The sequence below is a fragment of the Manacus candei genome, unplaced genomic scaffold (assembly GCF_025592945.1).
Source record: "Manacus candei isolate 608988 ecotype Guabito, Panama unplaced genomic scaffold, ASM2559294v1 h1tg000043l, whole genome shotgun sequence".
Classification (NCBI taxonomy): domain Eukaryota; kingdom Metazoa; phylum Chordata; class Aves; order Passeriformes; family Pipridae; genus Manacus; species Manacus candei.
Window position 1 is genome coordinate 7,716,655 of NW_026138091.1, and position 13,795 is coordinate 7,730,449.

The window sequence follows — 13,795 nt, forward strand, 5'->3', positions numbered from 1 at the left end:
AAGGTTTTTCAGTTGATTGCCATGTAATCCTATTGGTGAAATGCCAAAGCCATTCTTTATTACAAACATTTTCATTAACTGATGTGTCTCTAAAATTAATTTTCATCGGTATTATTTTTTGTTTGTTTTGTGCAAGCTGCTATTTATCCATCATTAGTAAATACAGCTCTGTTGGGTTGCTGATTTTTGTGTGTTTAAAAACTAAATGCATACACATAGAAAGCATATTAGTGTAAGGCACAAAAAACCCTTACTGTTTTCTGTTAAAAAGAAAGATTAATTTGTTACTGTTATCAGCATATACAGAGAAAACTAGGGAATTAAATTTTTCGTATTCCACCTTGTCCTTTAGTCCAAAACACTCTTACATATACTTAAACTACTCCTAAAAGATGCTTGCTCACAGATATTCACAGAAGATGGAAGTTCCATCCCATTCCTATGTAATGTTTTACAATATCTAACCTTCCTCATAGTAAAAGGTTTCCTTAGTGTCTGTCTAATCCAGATAATCTTTGCTGTACTGAAATGCATTTATACCTATTGTCAAGGGACAAAAAAAATTCTTCTCTGGAGCAAGCTCTTACTATATTCTGAAGATTCACAATGTTCTCCTAATGATATATTCTTTTGGTTGAACAAATTAATAGATCCAAGGCCAGGTTGGATGGGGCTCTGAGCAACCTGGTCTATGCAAGGTGCACATGCCCATGGCAGAGGGGTTGGAACCAGATGATCTTTAAGGTCCCATCTAACCCAAACCATTCTATGATTCTATGATTAAGTTGTCTGTCTCTGTTATTATTTTTCACTTCCAGACTTTTTCAACCCATCCACTGTACATGCCCACATCTACAGTGTTCCATTCTTGAGAGACTATGAATGTACTTATACATATGTCTGTCTTTCTAGTTATAAATGACTATTTAGCTACATTTTTCATAAAGTATCATAAATAAAGTGTGGTTAATTATTAAGGCACAGTCAATTTATCTTGGGTAGAAACAAATGCAAGATAACTATGGGCTTCTAAGTGAACAGTAGTGTAAGAAATAATTTTCAAAAATTCATAGTTGGTGGAATATTTCAAGATGCAACTAAGGAGAAATACATATAGTTAACAGTGTTCACCTTAATTTAAAAAAAATTACTGTTGCAATTCTGGTCAAAGTGAAGAAAGGAACAAATTGAGTACATATGAGTAACTCTTTATCAAATCTATAGTAAATGTCCTTGGGAGTCCATACAGAACTCCTTGGCCTGTTCAGAATGACTATGCCTTGTATTGAGAATTCAGTTGAGCTCTTTCTTGCTTTTACATTTCACCTTCTGATTTAAGTTTTTCTACTACTTTCTAAAACTGTAATTTTTTTGAAGTAGACGTCAGTTACCTTTTCTCCATCATTCATTAAAATAATTTTCAGATATAAAATAGCGCTACTGACATATTTAGTGAACAAATTACTTATAATTATTCCCCTTAAAAAAAAAAAAAAAAAGAAATTGTGTTTACCTTTTTGTGAATAAAAAGTCTTCAAAAGTATTTGCTAGCTCTGGCCACATACTGTCAAATTTTCCAGAAGATGCATGCTGCCTTGCAACAGGTAGTCCAATGGAGAGAACTTTGAGAAGAGAGGAAACAGCTAGCTTCCATGTGCTTTCAGAAGGACAGGAGTATTTCAGACTGAGAGGTATTCTTAGTGTCTGCAAAATGAAAGTTGAAACAAAAATTACAATTGCTCCGGCAAATCTAAGAGTATGGCAAGTTTCTGCAGAAGATCTTGGTGGACACAGTCAGAGATGATAGTACACATCCCTACCTTTTCTGCTCCTATATGAGATGGCCTTTTAAAAATGTAATTCTAAAGATGATTTACCATATACCAGCTGGCTAAAGCACAGGTGTGTAGCCAAGTACAAGGTTAGAAGTCAGAATTGATCCATTATCAATTATACTATGAAATTACACACTAATTTTCTTTTTCTGTATTGTCATCCACCATTTCTGCCAAGCATGACAAATGGGCTTTCCTAACATCTAAGAGACTGCAGGCAGTTTGTTACCATGAGTGTATTTTGGAGAATTTGGTCCCATTCCTAGAAACCTACCCCAAGTGCAAGTTAAAGTAAAAAAGTTAAATTAAATTTAAACTTTTCCTAACGAAGGTGAACTGTACACATTACCACTGCAAGAAACCAGTTCATTGCTGTTAAACCACATGAAATTTACAAGTAAGAACAGCCAGGGAAATTCTAAGACAAAGGGTGCAATACAACTCAAATGTAGAGCAGACAAAAACCTGGCAAATTTTAAGTCTTTTATATACAAAGTTCAATATCTATAAAACAAAGTCATTAATAAATTTAAAAATATTAAGCACATGAACTATTTACACTATATGTATCCCTTTTAGCATTGTTAGTCAAACTGACTTAGAACCTGATAGTAAGTTATCTTGGAAAACTAATTAAATTTATACTTCAAATACATAGTGACTAGGTTTGGGTACTACATGTATGCCCCCCCATGCTGTTAGTGCAGTCTTTGATTTGAGGAAAGCAAAGGGAGGAAAGACTCACTCTGACTCTCACAAGGAGTCAATTATAATTAATTCTCTATTGCCAGCCCTATTTTAGAATATTTTTTTCTGCTGCTATTCATCGTATATGTCAAATTTAATTCCAAAATCAACATGGACTTAGAGACATGAAACATATTTCATCTACTGCAATGAATCACATTATTATCAGCTGTGAATGTTAAAGAAAAGTGGTGTTTATATCAGTTTCACTAATCCTATTAAAACAGAAGTAGAAAACAACTGCATTAGCTTTGAAATACAAATATTTAATTCATAATATCGCCTACTTTAAATACATTCACATTTCTAAATTTCTATATAGGAAAAACCTGATGTCAGTCAAGTTATTCCAAATAAACCTCGGTCAGATACATTTTTTTTCCAGACATTTCCTATTACTTCTATTATTTACTATTTTTTTTGCTGAAATGGAAACAAGGTCAAAAAAGTGAAAAGTTGGACAATTTCACCTTAAAGGTATATTTGCTCATCCGTAACATTCCATAGTTACATCAACATACAAAGTCTTTAGAAGTAAATCAATAGTAATAGCTACAGCACAGGCTCCTGAAACATATATGCCAGTCTACAGAAACTCATCTTTGGCCTTCGATGCCATATTTACTAAGAAGCCTACTTACCAGACTCAGGTGCATAATACCTTCAAAGATTAAAATTTTGAGGCCTAAGCTCATCCGTAACATTCCATAGTTACATCAACATACAAAGTCTTTAGAAGTAAATCAATAGTAATAGCTACAGCACAGGCTCCTGAAACATATATGCCAGTCTACAGAAACTCATCTTTGGCCTTCGATGCCATATTTACTAAGAAGCCTACTTACCAGACTCAGGTGCATAATACCTTCAAAGATTAAAATTTTGAGGCCTAACACATTAGTTAATTTTTATCTTAACAGTGAAATACTGATGCTGACATTATCCAGCTAAGAACAATACATATAGCCTGATCAATAGCCTTGCAGCTTCAAAAGAAATTATTACCTGCTGCTCATCTTCATAAAATATCCATTTGTTTACTACAGCTTTAGGTTTCCTAGAAAGTGTTTATAAACACTAGCTGAAAATAAAACTCAATATAAGTTCATTAAATTCAGAGCATATGCAGGGCAAACTTTTACCTTAATAATGTTCTGAAGAACTTTCTCCGTTACCACAGCTTTATGGCAAGCTGTCTTTTGGTATAAGTCCACCACAACTTCCAAAGATCTCTCAGCAAATGGTACATAATTCAATGCTACCCATTCCGCCTAGGAAAAGAAATTAGTAAATTACTAAACTATATGTGAAAACATATTAATTAAGGAACAGAAGGTGTATGTTTTGCATTGAACTCTCAGTTTAATGCATGCAAGGTTTGCTAAGAATATGGTCCAAGCAACAAAACTGCAAATACAACGTAGTCTGGCTATGAAAATGTACTCTACATTGAAGTAAAGTACATTTAAGTAGGAGAAACGTTGCAGTCTAGGCAAGACAACTACATTAGGACAATCTTTAAGGAAATTTAACTCACCGGTGCAAATAGTTGTATCTAGTGTGATTCCATTGTGTTGCAGGACAAACAGAATAAGAAGAATTAATACATACGTAATAGTTACCTCTCCCATTACACTGAATCAGATGCTCATGCTTAGTGAACAGCAGCGTACACAGATAAAAAGAATTACTGAACATGTCCCATTTCTTTACAGTACGTGCAATTCAAAAATCTGCAGCTTGAGGGAATTTTCTCCATTCAAAATTATCATGTCTTTGTATTAAATTTAGTATCATGTGTAGGACAAATTATTTTAGATTAATTCACTCTACAAATTCAGACACATTCACTATGTCTGGTGTCCAGGCAAGATCTTTCCTACATGAAGGAATACAAAGTATAAAAGCAAAGAAGAATGTAAAGGGAGTAAATGAAGATAATAAAAGCATGTAAAAAAACTTACTACACAACATGCAGAAGTTTTTACAGATTGAATAAATGCATCTTGCGGAATAACCTGTATCTGAAGCTCAACTGGATTCACCAGCCAAGTGAAACAAATTTCTAATTAATTACCTGATTATACTTTGCATTTGCAATGTGCTTTGTTTCCAGCTGTCCATACTGTGGAGGCTTACATGAAAATTCTACAAAGGCCAGCAGTTGGTCAAAGATTGCAGGATACATTATCTGCATACTTTCTGAGCCCACACATATAGCCTATACCAAAAGAAAATACAAAAGCTTAATATATATCTTGAGCTTTTGCAGTCAACATCTGCATCAGTGCAAGGAACTCCCAATGAAAAATCCCCATGTAAGACTATGCGAGAGTCATGCTGTATAAAAGACAGTGGATAGTTCTAACAGCTTAAGGAAAGTAAGTTTGTTTATTTTATTAAAGTAAATTAAGTGGCAAGATACCTGAGAATATATAGTTCAGTAAATACAGCTATCTCATCCAATAAAAGAGATATATTTTCTTTACTGACTTTACTTTGACATGTCAGTAAAATATAAGGCTTATATAAGTCTTGTATATAGATCTCAGCCACATCTTCTTTAAGTCCTACTTCAAGGAACATTTAAATCTCAGAAGTAAATTATACAAGCTTCAAAAAGTAGTTAAAATAGCATCTTACAGAAAGGAATATAAATAAATGAGAATTATATGATTTTGGTACAGCTGAAACTCATAATATTGCTTTAAAATGGAAAACATTTCAGGAAGGGTGTACTTAGATGATGTCAATGAAATATCATGTTGTCAGAAGCTAATGATTTCCAGTTGCAATATAAATCCCAAGGAAATCTTAGGGCATTTATTTTCAAAGCAAGATACAATGATTCTATGAAGTTACTCCAATTATATTCTGCCATTTTAAATACCTTGCTTTACTTCCCAAAGTCTCTCCTCTCAAAGCTTCAAGAAACAGTCAATTTATTGCTCTACAAAAAGACTTTGTGCTTGTACTGTCATTTTTCTGGGGGGAAGAATTAAACGCCCTTTTCATTAACCACAGATCATCCATGACAAGTTATGGCTGAACTCACTCAAGGTGGTAACAGCTCCAAAACTGTTTGAGTGCAGACCCCATGCTGGAGCCACATCAGGAGCTGTGTGAGTCAATGGGCAAGCAAATATCCTGAGTCCCCAGCCATGAGAGGGAGCAAGCCAACAGAGGCTACAGGCATTCATCACTACATCACCTGAAGACCTAGCTGCACCTTCAGGCAATGGACAACTTGCAGCAGAGCACTCCATGAATCATCAATGGCCTTTTTCTTTTCCTCACCTCATGCAATTTAAAATGCATGTCTAATGCTCAAAAAGCTTAATCAACATTATGAATATAATGCAGAACTCCTAAAAAAGCATACTCCTTTGCTAGTACTCAAGGTCAAAACTGTACTGAACTCTGAAAAGGATGCTTGGAAGCTAGGTACTCACCTGCACTGCAGAAGACTAAAGGGTTAATTGCTGATATAAAATTATTCAACACCCTGTAAAACAGCTTCATCTGATCTGCTGCACTAAAGTCACTGCACTAAATTTTAACATGTTAATGTGAGATTACATACCTATTTGAAAAGGTATAAAAATGATTCTAATATACAAATAAATGAAATAGAAAGGGAAAAAAGAGCATCCACAAACTCCTGGGTAATTTCTGAATAGATGTAACTCACTTGCACAGATGCAATTTACATTACTCGCAGAAGACTGTTTCAACATATCCCACCAGGGAGCATTACTGGGACCAGTTCTGTTTAATATCTTTACTGACAGCCTGGACAAAGGCATTGAGTGCACCGTCAGCAAGTTTGCAGACAACACCAAGTTTGGTGGGAGTGTTGATCTGCTGGAGGGTAGGAAGGTTCTGCAGAGGGATCTGGACAGGCTGGATCAATGGGCCAAGGCCAATTGTATGAGGTTCAACAAGGCCAAGTGCCAGCTCCTGCACTTTGGTCACAACAACCACATGCAGCACTAGAGGCTGGGGGAAGAGTGGCTGGGAAGCTGCCCAGTGGAAAAGGACCTGGAGATGCTGGCCAACAGCTGCCAAACATGAGCTAGCAGTGTGCCCAGGTGGCCAAGGCCAGTGGCATCCTGGTTTGTATCAGAAAGTGTGGTCAGCAGGACCACAGAAGTGATTATCCCTCTGTACTCAGCACTAGTGAGGCCACATCTTGAGTCCTGTGTCCAGTTATGGGCCTCTAACTAAAAGAAAGACATTGAGGTGCTGGAGCATGTCCAGAGAAAGGAAACAAAGCTGGTGAAGGGGCCAGAGCACAAGCCCTGTGAGGAGCAGCTGAGGAAGCTGGGGTTGTGTACCCTGGAGAAAAAGCGGCTCAGGGGGGACCTTACTGCTCTCTATAACTACCTGAAAGGAGGCTGAAGGGAGGTGGGGGATTGGTCTCTTCTCCCAGGTAATTCGTGATCGGACAAGACGAAATGGCCACAAGTTGTGCCAGAGGAACTTTAGATTGGATATTAGGAAAAATTTCTTCAGAAAGGGTTGTCAGGCATTGGAAAAGGCTGCCTAGAGAAGTGGTTAAGTCACCACCATCCCTGGAAACATTTAAAAGGCACGTAGATGTGGCACTTGGGGACATGGTTTAGTGGTGGACTTGGCAGTGCTGAATTAATGGTTGGACTCGATGACCTTGTAGGTCTTTTCCAACCGAAATGATTCTGTGGACTAACCAGAATTGCTTTTCAAAGAGGTTTATATTTCTGACTGACACTATAACTTTTATCTAATCATCTTAAAATCTGAAAAAGAGCCTAACAAAGTGTGTGACAAAGGATGTTGAAAATACCTTTAAGAGCTGCTTATAAAACAGGGTGTTAGTTACTGCATTAAGTGCACTTATTTACATCTTAAGGAAAGGGACCCACATAAATCAAAAAGTAGTGGTCACACTACAACAAAACACAAACAAAATAAAATACTCTGCATATCCTTTTTGTTGCAAAAACTGACACAATACTTCAATTTCAGAAATTTATGCTTTAAAGCATTCTGGTACTAACCTTCCATTTTTTTAATAGTTCAGATTTATCTAACTCCCAGTGCAACTACTGGCATGGAGTACTCTTTTTTTTTAACTGCTCTCTGTAGCTAGGTCTCTATCACTGCTGTTGGTATATGCAAATACAGCCTTGAGTTTACCACACTCACAGCTAAAGAGGTTTGCATCCATACTGCCTGCAGAGGCAGAATTCAAATGTATTTGATCCCCATGTATGCACCTGTGTTCCCAAATCTTCGTTTGTGAAGCCTAGCCATGATGCACTTGTGTTCTATCTGATGAGCCAGCTGGCTCGCTGTAGAGTTGACCTAGAGTGAATGTAGGGAAGAACTGAGAATAATGAGCAAATCTGGGCTTGAGATAAAACTTTAGCTGAGCTACAGTGATGAAAGGGACTTACAAAAAAACCCCGAAAAACCAAAAAACCAAAACTCCAACCTTATACTACAGCAATAAAAGACTAGATGACAAGTTCTACTGAGAAATAAAGAGACAATGAAGGACAAAATAAAGAGTGCAAAATGGGCTCAACATATGGAAGCCTGAAAGGAGATCCAAAGCTCCCTCCCAGCCCCATGTTCTTGAGTTGCAATGTCTTTTCTTAGTGGAATCACATTATAAAATATCTTTATTAAACCAGTCAAGGGCTCATCTGAGAAATATCAGGGTTTTTTACGCTATTCAAACTGCAAAGTTGTTTCACAAGTTCTTAGAAAATCAGAACTGACCCAAGTCTTCCTGTATCACCAAAAAACCCGATCCTACATGCAAACACGTGAGAAACCTTTTGTTTTAAAGAAGATTGCAAATATTTGCATACTCTTCTTTAATCATCCACTAGCTTCTGTGTGTACTCCTGAGAGTATCAATTAGTTTCAAGAGAGAAAAAGATACTGTAGCCGGCAGCAAAAACCATCTGACAGATCACCTTTGCTCCACATCAGCACTGGCTGGCTGCCTCGTCATGTGAATTGTACTGTGTTATATAGCCAAGAGGAGCAATCACACAACTTCACAGAACTTACTGATGTCCAAATATACTTCAACTAATTTTTTTTAGGAACTTCAGTGCTGTTGTGTTAATAACACAACTATAGATGGGATGGAAGGTACTGTATAAGTTGAGGTACTGTCTTATGGAAGTCTGTATTTGCAAAGGCTTTTAACTGCCACACTAATCATTCAGACTGGGAGTGGGGAAGAGGAGATGTCTCCCTCTCACAGGGAGTTGGTGCTTTTGTTACTGTTTAAGAAACCTTCAGCTAAAACAGTTTATCTCGACAAGAACAAGAGTATAAAAATGTGCAGTTTTTCATCATGTTAAAAACTCTGGTAACCCCCTCTTTAAAAGGCACTAATGCTTGCACCCTTCGGAAACTAAGATCTGGATAAGGAGACTAACACAGAAACAGAAAAATCTGAGATGAATAAATTGAGTGACTAAGTGGGGAAAACAGTATTTGGGCAGGACTGAGCTGCTGGAAAGGGGAGGATACAAAAGGTCGAGCCTGACTGGAAAAGGATGAAAATGTAGCGGACATGGTCGGTGTTAAAACTTCATGTTACTTATATAACCACATACAAAGCTGAGATTTAATACCAACTTCTATCCAAGCAAAATGAATTGAAATTCGTGAAAAACAATTTACTCCAGACCACTGCTGCTCCTGCCCATGGCAGGGGAGGTTGGAACTAGATGATCTTTAAGGTTCCTTCTCCAATCCAAGCCTACCTATGATGCTATTTTTATACCTCTGTTTTCAAAATACATTCATGAGTATTTGTCAAACCCATAAACTAAAGGAGTGGCTGCAAAGATAATGATTCTGCCTTGTGGGACTGTTCCCCTATTTCCATGTAGAGATCTTCAACATCAACAGTACTTCAATATTAAATAGCCAAGTAAATGGCTACAAACACAGCACAATACTTAAAGTATTTCTGCAATCAACCAAAAGTATATTTCATAAAGATTACACCACTCCTTTCAATGAAGAGCACCTGGGTTGCATCAGGAATGGAGATCTGATTGTTCTAATACAATACACTGTGCAATTATAAATAATTTAAAAAATCATGTTAAGTCCCTCACTATAGTTCTGAGAAGTGAGACACAGTGTAGTTTACCTTTCACCACACATCAGAAGTTGCATTATTACCTTTTGTAAAACATCTAAAGCTGTAAGCACTGCTTCTTGTAAACTTGTCAAAACTGCTTCAGTGTAAGATGGAAGGATGAAAGGGGAAGCATCTGAACTGATTGGAACTGAAACAGCACCATGCAAAATGACACCCAGCTTTTGGAGATCATCCATGCTGAAACCAGTTTTGATGTGCTGGTAAAGAGCTGGGAATATTTGAATTAAAGCTGTAAGAAAAGGCTGGCTGGGAATGAAAGTCAATTTATCACAAGTAATTGGAGGCCTTGTACTTTCGGAACCAATCCTATACCAGCTGTTCCAGGCTGCCCACCAAAGATTCAAATCTTCAATCTCATCTGTTATTACAGGCAATTCAGATCCATTATATCTTCCTATTCTTTCTCCAATGGAGTCAGTTCTCATGAATGATCTACCAAGACTAGTGGCAGTTGTTGTCCCTACCACCAGAGGTACAGAAACATTGATGGCAGGTGGTGTCTCAGGTTTCTCAGAGTCTCGAATGGGAGAAACAATTTGTAAGATCTCCTGGAAGCTTTTCAGAGCAGCCAAGGAAACCTCATTATTTTTGCTGAGTGCTGCTGATTGGATGTGATCAAGAAGAACATCCCAGGCTTGAGAAAAGTCTCCTATTTAAAAAAGAAAGAAAGAGGAAAAAATCAACTTGGAACTTGCTTCCTATTCCCATTCCCACCCACCCTGCCTTTCTAAAAGGTTGTTCATACAACCTTTACTTGTTACTCACACAAACAGAAATTTCAAGAGATTAGGTGTCAGCTCGAATGGCTTTTATAAAATATATCAGTTCAACCATAACCAGAAAGAATGAATGTGACAGAGAAACACACAAATATGAAGAATGAAACAATATATCTATGTTCATGTTAAATTTGCTAGCGAAAAATCACATACCACATCCCATACTAGTAAAATATGTTTTCATTATTCAGTATAGTGAAACAGATTTGTTCTTATGCATACCAGATGCCTGTTGATTTTAAAAAGGGTTAAGTACACACAAAGAATTAAGGGTCAAATCTATAGTCATGTAATGTATTTATAAAGAATTGATTTTAAAATGCTCTTATAATTGTACTGTGGAAAGATTTCATTTGGGGCATTTGAGTTTTTCATTAAATTTAGCCTTAACCTTCAATTTTCTATTATACTAATTACAGGGTTTGAATAATTAGTTTTAATTTTTTTATTCAGTTTTAACTCAAGTTTAATACAGTTTAAAATCTACCACATTTCTGCAAATGACCAATACTCTTGATAGCTATTAATATGTTGATATCACAACAACCAAAATGAAATAAATTACAACATATTTCTAGTTAATATATATTAATTGTATACTATAGGATGGTGAAGGTATATTAATGTAATGAGGAATTTGCTTTGCAAGCTATACATTCTCTATTTCTTTTTCTCTTTCTCCTTGTAGAAATTACTAAGCTATTGTAAAATATTACTGCATACATGAAAAATGTAAATGTTCAATACTCCACTGACTTTACAGGTGAGTTCTCTTTACATTCTAAGAGTACAATTAAACTTGACACACTGATGCCACAGAAGAGTTCCAGGCAAGTGTTGCATAACCTTAGAAAGACAAAAGGAAAAGTATGTTCTGGCAACCAAAAGAAGAGAAAAATTATTGTTATCAGGCTACTATAATTTAAACCTATCTGGCACCCAGAATTGTGACTACTGAGATTTAATCTCAATTACTCTGATACAGGAGACAAAATCTGTAGTTAAAATTTTTGGCTCTAAGGAGCATGAACTAGTAACTCCCTAATCATCGTAACATTTGAGGCGAGACACAACAAAACACACTTTTAAGCTAAGATTAAGATTCTTGCCCAGTACTTTAATAGAAAAAATATACAAAAGCAGGAAGTTTATTACTGTATCTTTCAGTAACTATAGATTTTACCTAAAGGCTGCAGTAAGTATCTCCTGGTGTTAAATATTCTTGCAACTCCAGCCAGTGTTAATACCCACGTCTCGGCCCACTGTTTCTCAGCTGTATCCCTTGAATGATGGATGAGAATGTTGCCTCCTCCTGATTCAATCTTCTCTTTGTCAGCTGTGGTAGAAGATTCTCGAACTCTATCCAACAGGTGAAATAAAACCTGTGATAGTCAGAAAAAAAGAGGAAAAACGCAACTTTTCAAATAACATAGTTGTATTCATAGTAAACTAACAAAAAATAGTAATTTTTCCATTATCCATTCTGTCACTGTGTCACTCTGAAAATTCCCTTGTTCTAAATAGTCTCCACAGCAGCCAAGATTATGAATCAGTCAAATGATGGCCACTTGAGAAGGCTTAGAAATAGCACAATCAACCCCACTGAGAACAGTGTTAGCACTAACAGAAGGCTAAAACCAGTGGATGTAAGATTTTTCACAGGTACAACAAGCAGGCTCAAATATAGCCTAATTTTTCCACAAAGAACAACAAACGTGACTGTGACTTAGAACAGGGCATTTGACAGATCCTCTCAAGAGAGTCAAAACAGATAGCAAAGCAAGGCTCCATCTAACATCAGGTCAGCCCAATCACACGACCCTCAAACATCTCCATTTTCACACAAAGAAATGTCATTCATTCTTGTAGGAAGGAAACAGTCTTTTAATCCAACTTACAAGTAAGAAATAAACGATCAAGACATGAAAATTATATTTCAAGAGAGGCTTTAAAGGCCAGAGAAGAGAAAGTGTAAAAAACATTCCCAAAACCTGAGAAATCAGATTTCTGACACCATGTTATCTTTAAAAAGTCAAAATAAGTTATATAACTGATAATGGTCATTAACTGGTGAATGCTCAATTATTATTGAAATGTGAATGCTATTTACAAAACCTTCAGTGGAAGCTTACACATCATACCTTCCATATTACTGTGTGCCATGTTGAATGTTGCAATAAAGTTCCATGAGCACCAATAGTAGAAAACAATGTCTGTCCAGCGCTCTTTCTAACTGCAGGTCGGGGATCCACACACAGTTCTCCAAGTTTGGCATACAGGCATAACCAAAGACAGTCAAATGGTGATGCAGGATGAAAAGGTCTATTCAGCATCACTCCCTTTTCTTCTGCCTGTTTCTGCAACATTGCTTCTTCTCTGTTTAGCTCCTTTTCAATTATTTCGCCTCTTTGGAAAAAATAATCTGAAATATTCCACTACAAGATAAATAAGACATACGGTGTTGTACAATAAAAATATTGTATTGTTCTTAATGATAATTAAACAAATTGCTTCTCATTTTCACAAAGTATTTTGTAAAGTACGTCACGATAATCGTTTCTCTACACCGATGAAATAAGATCAGCACATAAATATTGCAAAGTGCAAAAAGTATTTTTCTTATCCTCAGCTTTTAGGCCCCAGTTATACATGAAGCACCAGAAAGGAGAAAACATATTAAAAGACGAAAAATGCATACTGATGAAGAGCATGGTAAGAACCCCCCAAAAAAGGTTGTGGCCTTCATTTGTATCATTGACTATAGATTAGTTTTCATGAAAATAAGAAAAGAAAAAAATGAAAGCCAGAAGCAGCATCACTGTAGGGTAATGTAAAACTCACCAACAAACCAATTGAAGTTAAGCTAATATTTAGCTCTTGATTGTGAAGTCCAAAGCTTCCAGCAACTTCAACAACTATCTGTAGACAAGTACATGGCATTGTTGGAAGGAAGTCGGTCACAACCAACTGAAGACACTGGAATGCAGTCCGTATTAAGGACTCACTTAAAAAAAAACAAAACAAAAACAAAATACACACACACGCACTCATTTCAAATTTCTTCAAGAGCACAGAAATGTTTTGAATACAATACCCCAGGAGATAGTATTATTAAAAACAAAATGAAAAAATCAATTTAATGTTTTTGAGATGAGTTTGCAATATTTTAAATGGGGTTTTTTGAGATATAACATTAAGTTGAATTTGGAATTCTGACTAAGCATTTTAGCCCATGTTAACTATCTAGTAGAGTTGAA

General features: G+C 36.2%; 1 protein-coding gene across 7 annotated transcripts in view; it reads right to left on the minus strand.

Annotated features, from left to right (window-relative positions):
• Positions 1-13,795, minus strand: part of MON2 (MON2 homolog, regulator of endosome-to-Golgi trafficking) — a 73,150-nt gene that overhangs the window by 18,235 nt on the left and 41,120 nt on the right. For 4 of the 7 annotated variants that reach the window (XR_007905925.1, XR_007905924.1, XR_007905926.1 and 1 more), the window contains exons 23-30: positions 13,380-13,542; positions 12,680-12,973; positions 11,722-11,920; positions 9,780-10,408; positions 4,660-4,803; positions 4,120-4,137; positions 3,725-3,853; positions 1,514-1,704 (exon numbers count right to left, since the gene is read on the minus strand). Coding sequence is in view for 3 of the 7 variants with exons in the window: in XM_051795733.1 (XP_051651693.1) it covers positions 1,514-1,704; positions 3,725-3,853; positions 4,120-4,137; positions 4,660-4,803; positions 9,780-10,408; positions 11,722-11,920; positions 12,680-12,973; positions 13,380-13,542 (1,767 nt within the window). In the remaining 4 variants the exon portion in view is untranslated. The other 3 variants (XM_051795734.1, XR_007905927.1, XM_051795735.1) reach the window with 3 other exon arrangements.